Here is a 20,530-nt window from a genome sequence, read left to right as displayed (position 1 = left end):
TGGAAGCACCTGGTGGGCTAGTTAGCCCCCAGGGGCCCTCAGGATTGAAGGGGAATTATTTCCCCAACTTAAAACGTGCCACAGGGCGTGTTTTCACGCGTCACCTCGGGCTCCATCCCCACCATTCACTGCGCCAAAACCCAACCACTTATAAATTCACCCAGGCACTCTCCTTGCAGTACTCTAATCATTCAGTCAGTACCCAAGTACTCGCGCACTGAGCCAGGCCTTAGCACATGGACTGCTTCAAACCCCTATCCACTATGCATGCAGTCCCCTAACTAACCAACACACTTATAGTTCTGCACTTATACATTCAACAAAAAAACCAATATTTCAGTTTCAATATTTAAAAAAACATTTTTATATCCATTTATATTAAAAATATATAATGTAATTTAAAAAATAAAATATGTAAAAATAAACAGTTAAACTAGAAAATCAGTATAAAAAAATACATATAACTATTATTACATTTAAAAATTATCATTTAAAAAATCTTCGAAATTCACTGACAAACATAGGTTTCAGACATGTTATAGTTGGGAATTAGCATTTAAAAAAACCTTATAAATTCACTGAAAAAACCATAGGTTTCAGGGCTGTTATAGGGACATTTCACTCGTACAAAACCATTGAAATTCCTCTGTTATAGTTAGTTCTGCTAACTATAACTCATGCGCCCGCAATCCGCTGCTGATGATGTCACGTATTACATCATTCATGACATGGTCAGTGACATCACTGATGACATCTCAAATGACATCACTGATGACATCATCCACGTAACAATCAGATACACCTCATCATACAGTAGTATAACCTTTCATCACTCACTGTAAAATAGAGTACCATATTTGAATCCATTGACACACCAATATGTTTCTAAAACCCACTCACTGATTCCTAGATCTACACACACACATCTAATCACTTACCTATAGATTAACTCATACATGCTGTCAATTATCAATAGAACACTATCAAATATACTTGTACACCTATATCGACATTACACATCAGCACACATCCTATTCACTTATGCAGTCATCCTACTCACTTATGCAAACAATGGATCACAGTTACATTTACTCAGCTACACACTTGTACAAACACCACTTCATTTATTCATATAGATATTAACTAGTGTGTTATATAATCACTATTACAAGTATACAGTTAGCCATACAGTCACTCATACAATCACTGAGTCTTATGTAAACTTATTTATATACAACTGTCACATACACTGCCTTTTATTTTTCTAGTTTGTTGGACATGTACCATTGAGAGATACATTTGCCCTTCCCACACCCATAAAGATATTCACTCACCCAAACAACTGTTATAACATGTATTCTTAACCTCACATACCTACTGAATCAACTTTTCTCACATCTTTGGGCAGTCACACACCCCCACCGAACCACATACACATTCACTCTCCAATACAAATACTCTGTTAACTAATCAATAACTAATATAGATTTTCTCATAGCTAGTAACCAACTGGTGCAGCAGTTTATACAACAAAGTGATACAGATATTCACACAGTTGAGTCACTATCCAATATATTTAGTGAGACACTATAAATTAGTCAAGTAAACAATCACACTGCTACTAAATCCTCCATCCAGATATTTATATTTATATATCCACTCATTCGTCAATGCAGATTGCTATATATATAATACGTATTTAAATAACGACCCAAACCACATTCACTGGATGATGTCATCAGTATTGTCACTGACCATGTCATGAATGATGTAATATGTGACATAATCAGTAGTGGATTGCGGGCACGCGAGTTACAGTTAGCGGAACCAACTATAATATATATATATATTTAAAAAAACATAGGATTGAGGTACATTAGACTTACACATTTTAATTTAAAAAACCTTTGAAATTCACTGGAAAAACCATAGGTTTCAGGCACTTTATAGTTAGAAATTAGCATTTATAAAACCATAGAAATTCACTGAAAAAACCATAGGTTTCAGGAACGTTATTGTTAGTTGGACATGTCACTCGTACAAAACCATAGAAATTCCGACGTTCTAGTAAATTCAGCTAACTAGAACTCGCGCCCCCGCAATGCACTGCTGATGACGTCACATATTACATCACTGATGACATCATCCACGTGAAAATCGGATGCACCTCCTCACACCTGAATATACCCTTTAATACACCCACTCTAAAATACAGACTACCATTTTCGAAAAAATACACATCAATACCAGTTAGTAAATACGCACTGACTGATTCCTAGGTCTACACACACATCCACTCATTCACCCATACAGTCACTCATCAATACAACACTATCATATGCACTCCTACACCTATACAGACATTCACACACTGCCACATATCCAGAGTTACTCACACACTTAGTCATGCAAAGAATCAATCGTACTTGAATTTCCTCACCTATAGTTATACAGACACAACCTCACTTATTCATACAGATACTAACACATAATTACTCTCTTATAGAATTACTGATACAAATACACTCGTCCATGCAGCCACTCTCACAATTACTGACTCTCCCATATAGTTATTTATATACACCATCACTCACATATACTGCCTTTTACATATGTAGTTTCTTGCACATGTACCACTAATACATCCATTCACTCACCAACACACCCATACACACTCACCCATACAGCTGTTTCCACATGCACTCTTGAACCCATACACCCAGTGAATCAACCACTCACCCATCTATGCACAGTCGCACACCACACACACACACGCGCAGCCATACAAATACTCAGGCAAGCAATCAATAACACATATAGACACTCATGCAGCTACTCACCAACCCATGCAGCAGATTACACAACAGACCGACTGATACAGACTTTCACACAGTTTAGTCACTAACCCATGCATTCATTAAGACACATTTAATCACTCACTTATACTGTCAGTCGCGTACCTACTACATCCTCCATACAGACACTTGTACACCAACTCATTCCTCAATACAGCTTGACATATATAAAACAAAATTAAACTTTACAGAAACAGTCACTGGATGTCATCAGTGACATCATTTGAGATGCCATCAGTGATGTCACTGACCATGTTATGAATGATCTTATATGTGATGTCATCAGCAGTGCATTGCGGGGGCGCGAGTTATAGTTAGCTGAACTAACTATAACAGCGGAATTGCTATGGTTTTGTACGAGTGAAATGTCCAACTAACTATAATGTTCCTGAAACCTATGCTTTTTTTCAGTGTACGCACACACACACACACACACTTTTGCAGGACTAATCGCAGACAGAGGTAAAGCTACAATTTCGCTGTGATCGGATTTTACACCACAAAACTGTAATGAAAGTATAGACCAACACAGAAAAGACACAACACGAGAATCAAGTGCACAGATCGCCCACTTGTGTACTAATAAAATGTGGAAAATTGCAAGCAAACTTCACACACCGAGAGAAAGCACCGTCTGCGCAGCTAAATAATTGCTCACTAATAAAGGCTGCAAATCAACCCTGCAAGACTACGATGGGGAGAGTCCTATTCATTTCGAGATTAGGCCTGGATACCCGAGGACACCTGACCTCCAGCATGCCGCAACAGGGTACACCTGAGCCAGGACGAAGCCATGCCTCTGTTAGATCCCAGTTACTTTGCTTGTTCTGTTTACTTCTCGGTCCTGTTTTCGCCCATCAACGACCCAGCTTTAGCCCAACATGCCACTTTGACCAAAGCCATGGATTAATATGCGAACAGTGCCCGCCAGGCTACACCGGACAGCGCTGCGAGAGGTGAGATTGCTGTTAACTTCTGACCTGTTTCTGTTTTGAAATCCACACCAGCTGGTCTGTCACAGTAGTCTGTGGGACAAAATCTAGTTTTGCTACCGTTTCAGTGCTCCTCTTCACTCATGCTGGGCCTTGGGTAAGTACAAAGTCCCCAACAACATATACTTATTATCCGCACTTTTATTGTAACCATTCGTTTCACTCAGTGCAGACACACCAACTGTAACAAAATGTTGTCTGGCTTTTTTTTCGTTGTGAATTTCTTTAGTCATTATACTGTAAATCATGGTTTTGGATTCACCTCTATAGTTTCCATAATTTAGAAATGAAAAGCACAAGCTAATGCAGCACACCCACAAATCCTGTATGAAGGTCCGACAGAATAACAAGTAATAGGGACCTATCTTCATTCAAACTTTAGATAAACAATTTCAAACATCAGAGAAGATCATTTGTGACAGTCCAAGATTCTACAAAATAAGATGAACGGTCCACTTGATGACAGTAGAAGATGTTCTTTTATTTCATTGAAAACTCAATATCCGAGCACAGCCAACACGTGTTTCGTCAGTACTGCATTAGCTTGTGCTTTTCATTTCTATAATTGGCAGGTTGTTCCTATATCTGCCTAACAATCACTCTTGGGTGGTGGGTGCTTTCAGCTAGCCAAGCACCCCACTGGATACATAATTGTTCTCCATTTGACTGTTTCACACCGTAAACTTTTTTCCTGTATACTTATTTCTACATTGATGTGCGGTTTTTTCCCTTTTGGGAACACTACTACCCCTTTTTTGAATAGTTTCCATAATTTGATGTTTGTTTTTCCTGTTTACATATAATGAAGAAGAGCACTGTACTTGTGACGCTGCGACTCACATGCTGCACTGTTTGCTATGAAACCGTACTGATAATGAGAGATACAAAAATGAAAAATATTGTGGAATAAACCGTATCAAGGCAGAACTATTTTTATTTTAATGACCGTATTACGTGATTGTGCAATTCTGCACTCGTGTTGATTTGGATTGCAATATTGGGTGGTAATACTGGCCTGTGTTACTAATTCTATGTGGGATCAGCACTCCAATTTCACCCATTGCGCATTTTTTACCTGCATTGTGCAGTAGTGAGAATACCAGAATTACCAGGACCGTTGCCATATAAATCGCAAATCCCTACATTTTATAGTGAGCGTAAAAACAGGGCTTTAAGTGGGCCCAGTTCTGCCAGTGCTCAGCACCGGCAGTTATAACGAGCATTTGCAATGCAATAGGTCTCGCATTTGTGAGAGTTCAAGCGATTAGCATTGCAAATTACAATGCCTTTTATTTGTTTTAAAAACCAAAACCTAAATAAGACATTGTAATTTACAATGCAAATAGCTCAAACTCGTGTAAATGCAAGACCTATTGCATTGCAAATGTTTGTTGGTTTTTTGGGTTGGGTGGGTAGTATATCAGATCGATATTATGATGATGATGAGACCTGAGAATTAATCTATAAAGTCCATGTTCAGTCTCGGAGGGTTGTAGATGAGGTTGAAGATGGTGAACTGTGTTGTGATGGGCTCACATGGGGCTTGAAGGCTTTCAGTGGATGATTGGTGATGTTGTAAAGATAATTTAGAATGTTGTCTTCAGACTGTGGTGATTGAGTTATGTTGTGCTATGTGGAGCATGCTGATGAGGTTGAGGACAGGGCAGTGTCTTGTTCTTCTCTTGCTTGAGCGTTTGCACGTCAGATGGATGAGGTGGTGCAGAAGTACGAGCATTTGTAGATGCGGTGGAAGGTGACAGACTGAGTTGCATTGAGTTAAAATTGTTGTGAGGTGTTTCGAAGATTTTTAGCGTTGCTTGCTGAGTTAGGGTGCAAGGCCATAAAAATGTATGGATGACAGCAAGGACTATTCCCTTCTTATGTTCTCAGTCCAGATGTTGTAGCCTGTAGAAGGGAGAATGTCTACATTTGTAAGGATGTGGGGCTGAGCATGTTTCTCGGAGTGTCAAGAGTGTGATTTTTAATGAAGTCTGCTATGTTTGGCATGCAGAATACTGCAAATTATGAAAGTTGGAGTGTTTGCTTGGTAGTTTGTGGTGAATTGGTGGTTAATGAGATGTGTATGAGGTTGTTTCTGTTGTGAAGATGCAGGGGGTGTTTGCATGGTCTGGGTATGATTGTGGAGATGGGTAATCAGAGTAGTAGTGTGTGGCACGTGATGGGTATCGTGTATATGCTCACTGTTGCAATTCGATAAGTGTTTAGGTTTCATCAAGCCAAAGCAGGAAATGACCTTTTCCCTGTATGCCCAGCCTCAAACAGGAGACCTATTTAATCTATGTCTGCCTTTTGCTGAGGACACACCAAGTAGTTGATTAAACAGGGAAGTTAGGGAAGAAATTACAGATGGGAACCAGTGATGTCACTTCAATCGAGACTGATAGGAAACAAAGGGAAAAAAAAATCCTGTGTTTGGAAATGGCAAATTTGGTGCCCAAACACTGCTTTGTGAACCGTTATCAAACCACCAAAATGGTGCCCAAGATAAAATATCCAGCTGAATTTGAGGCTCTGTTACAAGCTAAAATGTTATCTATTTGTACTTTTCTCTTTATAAAACACAAAAAGAGCTGCCCCCACATTCACCAAAGAAAAAAATATTCTGAGGCATCGGCATCCTCTTCATGACATGTGTGGTGATGTTCTTTCCCGTCGTATTTGCTTTATGCATGTGACAAAATCTGTATGGTATTAAAAAAGAAAAAGCAAACCTTTCATGACCCTCTGCGTATCACAGAACTCTAAAGGTTGGGTAGAAGTGTTTTTACCCCACAGTTGATGTTTACAGTACTGTCCTCTGTATCTCCATATCATGTGGGCATTTATACTAAAGGCATACGCAAATGTAATACAAAATACATATAATGATAAAGCTGACCTGAAAATCATATAAATTCTTCTTAGTGAGCACATATGGGGTCAATACTTTGACTTGGTGATTTTGAGTGCTCTTGTCATAGAGGAGCGGGCCTATGTTAAATGAGGATTGGAACTAACTGAGCCTCTCAGCTAAGCATGAGAAAAAGGTGGCGGAGCTGCATAAAACTCCCACTTTCTAATGTTTTAACATTAATTCCACCAGCCTGTGGCATACTGGAATTTAATTTCCCTATCTATTAAAGAGTTGCAGACTTAACAATGGGAAACCATGCTTTTAATTTTGAAGGGGGAGAGATGATTTTGGAAGCTTGATTACAACTGTTCCTTGTATATGCTTTTTCCCCTCTTATCTCTCATTATCATCCTGTTAGTTTACAAACTGCAGTTTTTTTTTTTTTTATAGAAACAACCGTTTACAGTTGAAAGAAATTAATGTTTCTTTTTTTTTTTGCAGACATCTAACACGCAGGGATCGAAGTCGAAATCGTGACAGAAAGGCTGGATCTAAAGAAAAGTAGGTCTTTAACTTTTGTTGAATTGCACTGGGATTGTCTGTTAACTATACGTACAGGATTTTGTCCTGTGAGGCAGACTGAAGCAGGGACCGCAACATCAGAGAGAGTGAACCCTTCAGAGTGCTATACGTTGATTTTACTCAAAGTACTACTCCTATAAATATGATTGGATGCACACCTTTATTTCCTAATCTTTAGTTTATTTTTAAGCCCTTTTCAGTACTCACACAACATACCTCCGGTGGTAGATTTTGTTACCACAATGTCATAGGAGTATAGTATAAAAATGTTTTTGTTCAGTACAAAAATAAATGTGGTTAATGAGTAGAAAATCCAGAAGGCAAATGAAACAAAAGTAAACTAAGAAAAGATCAGATTTCCACGAAGGATTTACAGTTAGTGCAGTTATTCAATTTAGTTTAAATTCTATTTTTTTATTTTTAACTTGGTGAGATGTGTTTTTTGATGGTAGGCTTTAAAAATCTACTTGTTGCAGAGATGACCTAATGTACAGACTGAAGTTGTTGACAATCTCAGGATATAGTCTGTTATATGATTTGAGGGTCTTTATGATGCTGTTGGTGGAGCTTGCTCGCTTTTAAATAATGAAACAAAAATACACCTGACAAACACAGAAATGGAATGCAGAGGATGTGTTGGAGCATCCAAGTTTAAACTGATTGGTGGTGTGTGTTTTGGATCCCTTTTGACAAATGATCATGTCGGCGCTGGTTTTAGATTTTTTTTGTCTTACTTTAATATTCTTTACACTTTTTTTTTCTACCAATCCTGACCGCCAACATCTAAGAAAAAAACACTACCAAAGGATCCATTTCTGGGGTTAGTTTTTCTTTGACATTGCAGACACATGTTTTTTGTTTCCAATTTTTTTATTGGGTTTTTGTAATTCAATACATTGAGTATACCAACAATAAAAATTATTTCATCATGGAATTACATTGATCTATGTCGATTAGCCGTCGAGAGATCACCTCAAGAAATCACTTATTACATGTTTCAACATTGCAGATATGGCACAATAGTCATCTTGAGGGTTATCTCATGCCCGACCTCTGATTTGGTGATAGGATATGTATGAACCCTCGGTTGTGTACATCAATTTTCACCAGAGATCTTTGTGTGTTCTTCCGAGTTCCCTTGCGGTGTACTCTCGCTTGGTGTTGGATTTGCGTGTTTCCATTGAAGTTTCATCGGAGTCTGGACCTCCGGCATGGGGGAAAAGCCATTAACCATGGGGGTTAACTGGGGGAATCTGGCACGGAGTTACTGGTGGAAAGTGATTGATTGTGGTTACGGTCAATGGTACTTTATCAGGTACATGGGGGGTATCATGTAGAGTTGGTTTTATGTGTTCTATGGAGGTCTGGGATCGTCTCACTGTAGTGACCATCTTAGGTGTCGGTGTCTAGTCATATATTATCTTCCGCCTGTCTCTGGGGGGGATACGGGCGGAGTCTGCGAGTGGGAGGCTGTCTAAGAGGATGGTTGTGTTATTTTGTGTGTAAATCGATGCATCAGTTGTACCCATTCTAGGGAGATTGGGTGTTTCCGTATTCCCTTCACCTCCTCCTCCCGCAGTTCCTCCTCCTCTGCCACGCCCCACTTCTTCATGGCCCCTATCCAGGCAGCCTCGGGGGGGGGCCTTACGGGGCACGCCAGTGCATGGCTATCCCTCTTTTTGCTAAGAGAATGGCTAAGGAAGCGAAGCAGTAGTCTACCGTCTCGGTTTTCCGCCTGCGGAACATGCCGAGGGCACTGGCTTCCCATGAGGACAGTGTCAGATCGTTGGTCGTCTCCCGGAGTGTGTGGTGTACCCGGTCCCAGTGTTGATGAATAATTGGGCAATCCCAAAACATATGTTTGAAGTCTGCTTTGGGGGTCTGGCATCGGGGGCAGGCAAAGTGTGTGTCGGGAGAGAAACGATGAAGACTTTGTGGGGTGAGGTATGCCCTATGGAGTATATTGAATTGGATGTTCCTGAAGCGTGTGTTTCTGGAAACTCTCTTGGGGTACTCTAGGGCTTTTTCCCCACTCTTTATCGTTAAATACTCGACCTAATTCATCTTCCCATGTTTGTCGTTATGCGTCCAAAGGGCGTATGATTAGTTCTCGAACAGCTTTGTATAGCCAGGTCACCAAGTGTCTACCTACCCCCATATGAAGTATGGGCGCGTCAGGGGTTCTCCCACGTTTGAATCCCAAAATGGATGGCTGCTGTCTATTAGCTGCTGATGCAGTAGGAACTGCCCTGGGGGAAGGTCATATAAGTCTGTCAGGTGGGCATACGTCACTAGCTGTCCATCTTCAAACAGGGACTCCATCTCTGTGATAGAGTAATCGGTTCATACTTGAAGGGCGCGGGTGGTATAATATTTGTCGTTACTGGGGAATCCTACCAGTGGGAGCAAAGGTGAGTACGGGGGTTTCCCTTTGGACATGCAATGTATTTTCAGCATACATGTGCGTGCTATGGTCACCTGCTAGGGGTAAGTGCGGAGGGGTTTGGTGCCTGGGAGAAGCAGTCTCCGTATGGCCGGGAGGGGCATCCGTCCCTGTTCTGTGATTGTCTCTCCGATGTATCGTTCAGCAGTCCAGTACGACAACCACTGAAGCTGCGCCACCAGAAAGTATGCTTCGAATGATGGGGCACCCAGCCCTTCTTGGGTTGTGGGTAGGTAAAGTGTGGTTAAGGCCACCCTATGTCTTCCCCCTCCCCAGATCAAGGTGGTCAGGATCATGTCTAGTTCTCCAAAGAAGGAACGCGGTGGTATCACTGGAAGGTTGGTGAAGTGATAAAGGAGCCTCGGGCCATTATCATCTTTGTAAGAGCCACTCGTCGGATGGGGGCGAGAGGTAGTGTCTTCCAGAAGTTTACCGATGTACGTAATCCTGCTAATACCTTGCGGTGATTCCCATCGTACAGATCTGTAGGGGAGTCAAAGAGTTGTACCCCCAGGTATCTAGGTGCGGCAGTACTCCAGGTAAGTGTATGGGCTCCTATCGATATGTCGCGTTGGGCCAAATGGGGGCTCAATGGGAATATCACGGATTTGCCCCAATTGACCTTAAGGCCCGAGGCTATCGCAAAGTCACTCGGTGCCAACCAGATGGAGGTGAGGTCACTAGTGATATCTCTGACATAGATCAGGAGATCATCTGCATGTAGTGATGACACACAATGCATTGTGTCCGCTATCGGTGGGTTGCCGGCAGCGTCGCTTTGTTTCGTTAGTGCCTCCTCCGAATCTTTTAGTGTTCTTTCGAGTTTTACGCACTCCTACTATGTGTTGTATGCAGTGTCCCCTAGCTGCGACTTTAAATGCGTCCCATTCTATTAGTCTAGATTTTGCTGTGCCTGAGTTGAGGGCGAAATGGTCCTGAATATAATCCCCATGTTCCTGACGAAACACCCGATCTGTGAGACAGTCACACGGTAGTTTCCAGGTGGGTATGGGGGGAGTGCGGGGGCCTCCACCTGAGTCAGCATGTGGACGTCCTGGTCTGAGAGTACCCTACCCAGATAATCGGACTGTTGTACTCCCGGGAGTATGGTTGTGGAGCAGAGGAATCTATCTAGGCGTAAACGTAGGTTTTGTGGGACCGAATGGAAGGAGTACATTCTAATGCCTGGGTTTCGTTCTCGCCACGGGTCCGCTAGTTGCCAGTGTTTCACCCATGTTTGATATTGGGCTGTCTGCTTATTTGCCGGGGAGTGTGGTGTTGGGGATGGGACCTTTCGAGGTGGATGTCCAGAACACAATTATAGTCACCCCCTAGGAGCCATGGGACTGCGGTGTGTTGAGTGAGCACTCCTGTGAGGCGCTTCCAATATTGATCCTGGTCTACATTGGGAGTGTATATTCTTCTCAATAGGATGGACTGGCCCTCCAATATTACCTCTATTAGGGTATATCTACCGTCTTTATCTATGACTCGTGACTGTTCTTTACAGGGGATCCCAGGCCTAATCCAGATTAGAGTACCCCTGGCGAAAGCGGAGTATGTAGTGGCACAAACAATGCCCCGCCACTTTCTATGTAAACGGCCCACTTCGATTGCTGATAAATGGGTCTCCTGTAGGAGCGCTATCTGCGCTTGTTACCTCTTTATATAAGCATAAACGGCATAGCGCTTGTTAGCAGTGTGCGTGCCTCTGACGTTTAATGTGATGATTTTTATATCTGTGTTGGGGACTTTATTGGCCATTACATTCAATGAGTATGGGCAATCCGTGTTCATGTGTTACCCCGCCATCTCCTTCCAATGCCCTCCCCCACCGGTTGTCAACTGTCCTTTTGCGACGTGTAATCTCACAAGTTGCTCCCCTGTGGGTGTTGGGGGAACCTGAAACAAAGGATAGTAAAACTTGGATATCGGGGAAATTTCCCAACTGAGGGGACATATCGCCGAGGACGGTATGTCCAAACTGTACTTCATGTACTGTCTTTAAATCGTTCTTTGTGGGGGATGGTTGCTCGGTTGCGCCGGTCTTTGGCGTCCCGGCTGCTCGCTTGATGATGCTCAGTCTGTTGCTGAAAGTGCCTCTTGTACCGTTGATTGCGCGTCGTGACCTAGTTCAGCATGCCCTGTTGGGTCACTTCTGGGTTCTGGACTTATCACATCATGCTCTCACGACTTGTGTGACACGTTGTGGTGGTGGCTCCTCCGTCAATTGGGGTCTATATCAGCATATCTGCCGTTTGTGGAGTGACTATTGGGGGTGTGACTGAGCAGTCATGGGAAGAGCGTGCATAACTTATTTCTTCTTCGGAGGTGAACAGGTGGGGGCTTTTTCTGCATCCGAGTTGTCTTCCCTCAATCTCCCCACTGTCTCCGCTTGCAGTGCTTGCCTACGTTCCGCTATAATTTGTTCCAGGTCAGGGGAGCGTTGGGTGAGGGAATCAGAGTGTGAGCTCAGCTGTGTGAGGGTGATTTTCTTGTGTTGTCTGTGGCGGCCCGCAGGTCGGTGACTTTGTGTGTTACTGTGAGCGTCTGGTCCCGATAACTGCCGTTCCATCCAGTTGCTTGCCTCCGCTGGGTCAGTGAAAAAATGTGCAGTTCCATCATGCAAGATTTTCAAGTGGGCCGGGAAGAGGAGAGCATATTGTACATTTCTTTGCTGTAGAATTCGCTTGACTGCTAAAAAGGTGGCTCTTTGCTACTGGACGGCTCGAGTAGTCTGGGAATAGCATTGCGTGTTTATCTTTCATTTGAAGTGGTCCCTTTTGTCTGGCTGCTCTGAGGATAGTGTCTCTGTCCTGATAGTGAAGCAATTTCAGGAGGAATGGTCTAGGTGGCGAGACTGGTGGCGGTTACGGGCCGTTTCTCGATGTGCCCTTTCCATGGAGAAATATGGAGTCAAATCAGCCGTCCGGGTGAATGTCTTGATCCACGTTTCCATGTGTCTGACAGGGTTGGATCCTTCTGCTCCCTCTGGCAAATTTAAAATGCGGATATTGCTCCTTCGAGAGCGGCCTTCCAAATCGTCCGTTTTGTTTTCTAGGGACAGTACTTTTAGTTGCAGCTCTTTTATGGTGGCTTGGTGTGTCTGTATTTTGGGCTCTATCGCTTGGATCATCTTCTCGCCCTGTTTGACTCTGTCTGCTACTTTCCGGTGGTCATCCCGAAGGATGTTGCGATCAGTGGCCAATTGCTGCGAGGACTTTGTCCAGTTTATTGGACATGTACTCTGCGTTGGAGGGTCCCCTTCTGAGTGGGTATTCATGGGTTCTGGGGAGTACTGCCTTCGATTCGGTGCTTGCGATGTTCCCTTGACGCATTGGCGCCCCATATCGCCTTAAGTTGTGTTAGATTGCTGCCTGGGCCCTCTGGCTTGCACCTAGAGTCCCAGCGTGGTGAGCGAGGGGGGGGGGGGGGGGGGGGTGAGAGGCAGGGACGATCCTCCGGGTGTTCTGGACGTGCTGAGTTGTGGATTGCGGCTGGGCTGTGACTGTTGTGTGTCCCAGGCCCCACGTCCGCTCCGTCTATTGCGGCTGAGGTAGTCGGGCACCGCCGTTAGGCTTCTCCCCACAGGCGCGAAGCTGCGGTGCAGGCCGTTGTTCCCTAGATGCCTCTTGAGTTCAGTGAAGGCTGTCCCTTCCACTATCAGTATTATGGCCTTATTACTTTTGACCCTTTTGCTGTAAGTGCAGAACTCCGGTGATCGCCTTACTGCGATCTCTGGCACTCTGGGGCCCTCCACTGCGCACCTCGAGACCTGGAGCTGGGCGGGAGGAGGGACAAAGGACTGTGATGGGCTGTAGTATAGCAGCTTGTAGTATCTTGTAGGTCGATGGTAAACTAAACGCTTTGGCGGTGAGTTGGTGCTCGTTGCCTGCTAGATGAGTTGCCGCTAGTGTTGGGTGGAGTGGCTGTGTTGCCAGTAATTGCCTTCTTGTGGACACGTGGCTCTGACGATAATGGCCATTCTACCGGCAGTTGGTCCAGGCCTTTCCCCTCACGCTTCGGAAACTAGCGCCAAGCTAGGAGGAATCGCTGAGATGGGACATGGGCGGTGAAGGGATGTGGTTTGGTATAGTGAGGGGCACCAGTCCAAGACAGCCGGGTGCTTCCTTAAAGATGGAGTCCCGGCGCGGGCCGCCATTCCACCAACACCTCCGCGCTTAGGCCTTCCCTCGCTCTGATTCCCGGCGCAGAGTGGGGGAGGAGTAGGAGGGAACCGCAACTCCGAGACGCGCGTAGGCGGCGGGTGTAGTGATCCTTTGTGTGGGGCTGTATACCGCTGCTGGTTGGGAGTTGCATGTATGACTTATCGCAAACGATGGGTGTAGCAGCCGGCGTATGGAGCTCCAGTGTAGACGATCGCTTCCCTGGCACAGTGGGTGTTGATGTGCCTCCTGCCACTCGCTTTGAGCGTCGGCGTCGAGCGGGGATGACGATCGCTGCAGCGCAGAGCCGGTCACAGGTGAGTTGATCATGTAGCTGTGGGGGGGCCGATGATTACTGCCAGCCAGGCCTCGCGTGCGGGGCCGTCTTTAGCTTTAGGGTCCCTCGAGGCCACTCTAGTTTGGCGTTGCGCTCTCACGTGTGGGTCCCAGTAATTGTGAAGGCGTCCGAGCTCGTCCCCACAATCGCTTCTGCCATCACTGGACCGGACAGTACTGGGAAGCTTCTCAGACTCCAGCAGCGGGCCGCCGGTGTCTTGTTATCACCGTCTCAGGGAGTTTGGTGCTCGGTGGGTGCCGCCATCTTGGTTTCGCTTCAGGCTCGTTGGGCAGCCGCATACTCAGTGGAGGATGCCGCTCAGCCTCTCATTTCAGGGTCAGTAGAGGGACCAAGGGGTGTTGTCTAGGTGGGCATCTGAGCCGGTGGATTCGGGGAGGATTTCGGCATCGATGAGCGCAGATAGCGTGGGCAGCCGGACGGAGCTCTAGAGAGGCACGTCCGCCATCTTAGCCTGCCAGGCTACCCCCCCGACATTGCGGACACATGTTGACCTACTTGGTGCATATGTGGAACTGCAGGTGATCTTTCTGCCACACTGCCACTTTCACCTCTGGTCCCCAATAAAATATAAGGCCCCATAGAAAGGTCTGAGTCTTAAAAGGGCTTGTCCCTCCACATTAAACATTTGTAGCTAGCAATTAAAGTATCATTATGTTTTTCCTTTCCCAGTGGACAGAGCGAGTAGTGTCTTGTACCAAATAAAGTCTGGTCTGCTTCAGCTTTTACTTTGAATCATTAGTATAGCAGTACATTCAGTAAAATCTAATGTAAGAAACAATGCTGTTTCTTTCTGAGGAAAAGTTGGAGGAGGAAAGATTGATGTAGGACGACCTAAAAATTACTGCTAATCATTACTTTAGATCAACACTGATCATGGTTATTTAATGGATTACAAAGATGGCAACAGAATTGAAGCTGAGAAGGCACACTAAAATTAGATTTTTAGATTTTTATGTAGGATGTGAGGTTATGGTATCAGTACTAGTTAATGCCAATTTGCTTTTGATGAGGAAATTGATTTATCTTGTGAAAGAATGAAGGATGATGCTCTTCCATGATACAAATTACTTGAGTCTTTTTTATTTCTTGCACTTTGAGGTACCCCTATAGAATCCTTGCATTCAGTATTTGCAAGCCTCACTAACATGTAGCTTACGAAACAGCAAGACAAATGGGGAATGGAGACCGTATACCTACGCCATAATTGAAGCCTACTCTACTTAGAAACGCTAGCCCTACTGAAATCTATCACAGGTTTAATTACTCTGGTTATTGAGGAATTAAAATAACCTGTCTAGGCTGATTCCTAGAAGCCTACATTTTGAAAGCACCAAATGTGCTTTTCTAGACCGGTTCCACACTGTGCCAGTGGATCCAAGCTATATCTGACTGATGAGCCTCTAAAAAGGGCAAAACTGGTCTTTGGTTACTTGCGTTCTGGTTCAGGGAGGACCTGGCAGTTCGAGCTGGACTGTCCTATTTGGAGCTGGGCCAAGACTGATTTGCATATTGCTGGGTCAATATATCTGGGAACCCACTGACCCAAGCGGTAAGTAACGACCTGAGCGACATTGGGCATGACAGTCGCGAAACATAACATAGCTAGGCTATGGGGCACGCAGGAGGCCCTAGATTGGTGTATGCTAGTTGTGGGATCAGTATATGAATCAAGGGGCTGCCTGAAGAAGGGGACACAAATATGGGGCAAATGGAACAAGTACAGGGAAAACATCTGTGAATCGCCGCTGACGACCCGACGTATGCCCCCTGATACGGACTGAGTAAACATCCTAGAACCCTAAGCAAGAAATGGGTTAGATAGAGGTGGGTGGGTAATAAGATATGCGTCTAAATCAATGTATGCTCTGTTTAATAGAAATGCGATCAGGTTGATATTATGTATATATTGTCACCAATACATTTTTTTTTTTTAAACCTGAGTAGCATTGGTGAGACCATAGGGGGGGGGGCAGAGCAAACTGAAAATGCTCCTGTCCCAACACACAGCACAGGTAGCACCGCTGGGTCTGCAAGTCCAATGCTACCATCCAGTCTCCAGGGCAGATGAGAGCTGGGCCAGTGTGAGCATCTTGATTCTTTCCTTCTGGGGAAAGGCGTTGAGGGCACTGGTCTAAAATAGGACGAAAGACTCGGTCCTTCTTTGGGTCCAGAAAGTAAAAGCAAAAGCAACCACAGCTACCCTCAATAGCCTGCTTGGTCAAAAGGGCTTGCTCTTCCTGCCAGATGAGAAAAAGATGGTCTGGCGTCCGTCAATGGGGAGACGGTGGAAGGTGCAGTGGTGCAGAAAGGAAGGGGAGTGAATAGCCAAGTTATGTATGGAGGATTAATGTGACTGCATAAACTGTTGAAGCCTCTTTCATCTATTTAGGGGTCTGATGAACTGGGCAGTGAATCTGAGATGCCACACAAAAATTTTAAGGAAAAGAATTACAATGTTGGAAAAGCTAGCTTCAGTTAAAATGGCAGTATTGCAGGGGTAATGGCTAGTTAGTCAAGTCGATCCTAAAGGCACAGTACTGCAATGTGGGTTGCTGACTTCTAGTGTATAAAATTAGGGGGTAACTGTTCCTCAGACTGAAAGAACGAGACCAGGTGGGTGACAGTAGCTCACACGCAAGTCAAGTTAGTGTGAGTAGTAGAGGAATTTCTCCTATAATTTATAGTGCCCTCACACACCCTAGCGGTTGTCAATCTTCATCATAGGGCGATGCTCCTCGTGGTGGTGGCGCTGCAGTCCCTCACGGGCCCCGCAAGAGGGCTATTTAACGGAGATCTTTTTAGGAGTCGCCGCAGTTGTGCATGTGTGTGTGTGGGCTTCTGAAAGGGAAGAGTGTGTTAAAATTACTAGATGGGACCCAGAACCGAGGTTTTTATTCACGGGTCCAATCTGTAAGTTAAAATAAAGTGGATCCTGGAGTGCCTCTTTGGAAAAGAATCTATAGGGCAGGTGTATGACTAGCTGCTGCTCACAGGATAAGTGTAATAGTGTCAAATCAAAATAGGGTCAACATGTTTTGCGCTCCATGATGGTTCATAAGGGATCCGTTGGCGCTTCGTCAGGACCAGAGAAAAGAAGTAAAAGGAGTGTGGTTGAAAAAACAATGGGATTCCAGGAGGAGCCTGTGAATCTATGGTACCTTGTAATAAGAGGAAGATGTGTCCAAGCGCTGCTCGGTACTCTTATTAAAGAAACCTGCGCCCAACCTGGGAAAGATAAATGAAGAAAAGAAACAAACTTATATAATGATTACATCAGCTTGTTGGACACTGATGGTTGCCATGTCTTGTTAGAAGATCAGCGGACAAAATGGTGCGCGAAGCTCACAAAACATGCACATATCGGTGGTGATCTGTAATTAGGTTCTCATGCTGGTGTAGTAACCTATCAAATGTAAAAGGGAGTACATAGAAATTTAGTAAAACTGCATATGGAGTGCACAAGACCCAGTGACTGGATCATACAGGTTACCAGACAATAGCGAAATCTGAGCTGATTGCGGTGCTCTGTAGGGGTAGAAAGTTAGTCTGACAGGGCTCGTGGACGGGAGAAAAAATAGGACTCGTGTAAGGGTGAGTGCGAGCCCGGGGATGCCTTACACGATAACTCCACATTAGCTGAGTGTAGGCAATAGACTGGGAGCGTGGTCAATCTGAATGGGCAAATAGCAAAGAGCGGGGTGTTTAAAATAGACTGACTCGATAATAGTGCAAACATGATAATAGTAACTACTAAGAAGAGAGGGGGCGCATGCAAAAACAGGGGGAATGCCTACCCCTCCTATCGAAGAGCGGGCTTCCTCTGCACCGTCAGAGTAATCGGGCTGAGAACCTCTCCCGACAGATAAAGGTTTCCTTATATCTGGGGTCACTGCACTTAAAACCTATAAGTCACCCTTATGGCAGGCTCTTCAGTCCTGAGGGTAGGGTGCTTGATTAGAAGTGTGAGCTTGTCCCTGCATGGGCAACACACCTCTACTTACCCCGGCATCTATTCTCCAGGATTTGTAAGTGCGGGTAGCCATTTTAAAACCACTAACGGACATCTCTTAATGACTGATGTCCAACTAACTAGTGGCTGCACAGAACCCAGTCTTGGTATCAAACATGTTGGAATCACACCCCAACACCGATTTCAGTGTTGGAAGTATGATCCCATGTACTGGTAACTCCTGGTAACAGCATTTCAGGGTCTGACAGCAAACTAGTTCTGCTGCGACCACAGCTAGAGCTAGGGGAAGGTAGAATAGGGTTCCTGTCACAGAGGTGTGACCACCTCATAGACAGGACTTTGTGTGGGTGGGTGGGGGCGCTTGCCTGCACCACCAAACTGCTTTGAAGGGCACATTTGGTGCCCTCCTTGCATACTTCAGTTTGAGCTAGTTCAGGGAGCCCGTGGCTCCTGCTCTGACACGAAACGGACAAAGGACAATACCGAGGATCCCCGAGTCGTTCCAACCCTTTCCCTAAGGTACTTAAGGGATTACTTGCGGTTGGCTCTTCAGATTCATCGTAGGACAGGAGAAGCCTGAAACCATGTCACTCTTCGACCGTCTGGTAACTTGGACTTCGTTGGAATTCGCCTTGAGCAGATACTGCATCAAGGAAGACTCCTGCTGCTCCTGGTCTCGCTGTTCTGCAAGTCTTCGTCGTCTTTGCTTCTTTCAGGATCTTCAACAGACCTGTAGGAATCAAGGGCACCCAAAGGAATCTCCCTTGGAGTGAATGAGTCACTACCCTGCATCTGCAGGCACCCCAAAGAAGCTGACTGGTCTGCTGCTCCTGACCTGTCCTTTATACACTATTGAGGCAAATATCCCTTGTTGGAACCGCTGGGGCAAAACCAAGTGCACTGCGTTGATTTTGCTGTTGCCAAAGCTTGTTGGCTCTGCACTAGAGATCTTTGGGCTACAAGAAGCTACAGCATCTCTTCCTGCCAAGTACAGCATCCTCACCGCATCCTCTGCACTGTGGGCCTTTCCTCCTGGTGAGCTGCTTTAGGTCATTGAGACTCCTGTGCCTTTAGCCTGTGGGTCCTCAAGAGGGTCTTCTCCTTCTTCAGTTGGCTCCCCTGCTTTCTTGGTCCCTGCTCTGACTCCTCTGCTTGTGGCCAGTCCCTTGGACCTTGCTGGTCCCAACGTTGCTTCTCCAGTGTCCTCTTCTTCGAAGTCCTCCATTGTGGTCTGCCGTGGTTTCCTACGTCACTTCACACTTTGCACCCGGCTTCCCCGGTGTAGGAATCCTGGTTCCTGGTGTATCCACAGGTGGGGTGACTGCACACAGCCGCTGCAGGGTTCCTGGGTATTTACCTTGGGTGTTCCTTTTGTCCCCAGCTCTTCTTAGTCTCCTGGTTTAAGTCCCAACTTAGTTCACATTCCTCTTTTTTAGTATATGGTTTGGTCTCCCCCTGGAGACCACTGTATTTTGTGCCTACTTAACCTTATTGCAATTGAAATATTGTTGTGTATTTGTATTGGGTCCAGACGTTGGCGTTGCTCCTCTTTCTTAGAGGGATGTGGGGGAGCAAATTAAGTGGGCAAGGAGACATTGTTCCACACGGAAAGGTGCTACCACTTTCGGAAAGAAAGAGGCCCTAGTGCGAAGCACCAACTTGTTAGGGAAGATTGTCAAGAAGGGAGGCTTGATGATCAAGCCTGTAGCTCACTAACCCTCCTGGCACAGGTAATTGCCACTAAAAAGGCTGTTTTTATTGTGAGCAGCCAGAGGGGACAATTATGCGGGGGCTACAAAGAAGCACACATGAGGAAGGTGAGAACAAAATTAAGGTCTCACTGAGGCATAATGAACAGGGCAGCTGGAATATACGTACAAGGACTTTCAGGAATCTATGTACAATGGATGACTTTCATAAGGATAGTTGGTCTGGAAGCCTCAGGAAGGCAGAGAAAGCAGAAATATACCCTTTTAGGGTGCCCAGATCGGAGTCTAGCTGGGCAAGGGTCAAAATAAAAAGCTAAACATCAGAAAGAGGATCAATAGACTTTTCTGTACAATATATTACAAATTTCTCCCATTGGTGGGCGTACACTGTTTTGGTGGAGGGGTGCATGACTGCCAGAACAACATTACAGACTTCAGGAGGCAGGTCCAAAGCTATCAATTGCCTCCACTTCATCTTAACACAAGAAGGCGTAGAGTCGACAGGTTCGGGTGGAGGAGCCTCACCCGCTGCTAAGACAGAAAATCCTTCTACTCATTTGTAGGAGTTTAAGTTACCAGACTCTCTGTGACCAGTACGGAG

General features: G+C 45.1%; 1 protein-coding gene across 3 annotated transcripts in view; it reads left to right on the top strand.

Moving 5' to 3' along the window:
* Positions 1–20,530, top strand: part of CDK13 (cyclin dependent kinase 13) — an 807,643-nt gene that overhangs the window by 210,865 nt on the left and 576,248 nt on the right. For all 3 annotated transcript variants that reach the window (XM_085607435.1, XM_085607434.1, XM_085607433.1), the window contains exon 2: positions 7,203–7,262. In XM_085607435.1, coding sequence (XP_085463561.1) covers positions 7,203–7,262 — 60 coding nt within the window. The remainder of the gene's footprint in view (positions 1–7,202; positions 7,263–20,530) is intronic.

Source organism: Triturus cristatus, chromosome 5_2 (genome assembly GCF_964204655.1).
Source record: "Triturus cristatus chromosome 5_2, aTriCri1.1, whole genome shotgun sequence".
Lineage (NCBI taxonomy): Eukaryota > Metazoa > Chordata > Amphibia > Caudata > Salamandridae > Triturus > Triturus cristatus.
This window is presented reverse-complemented; position numbering and strand designations above follow the sequence as displayed.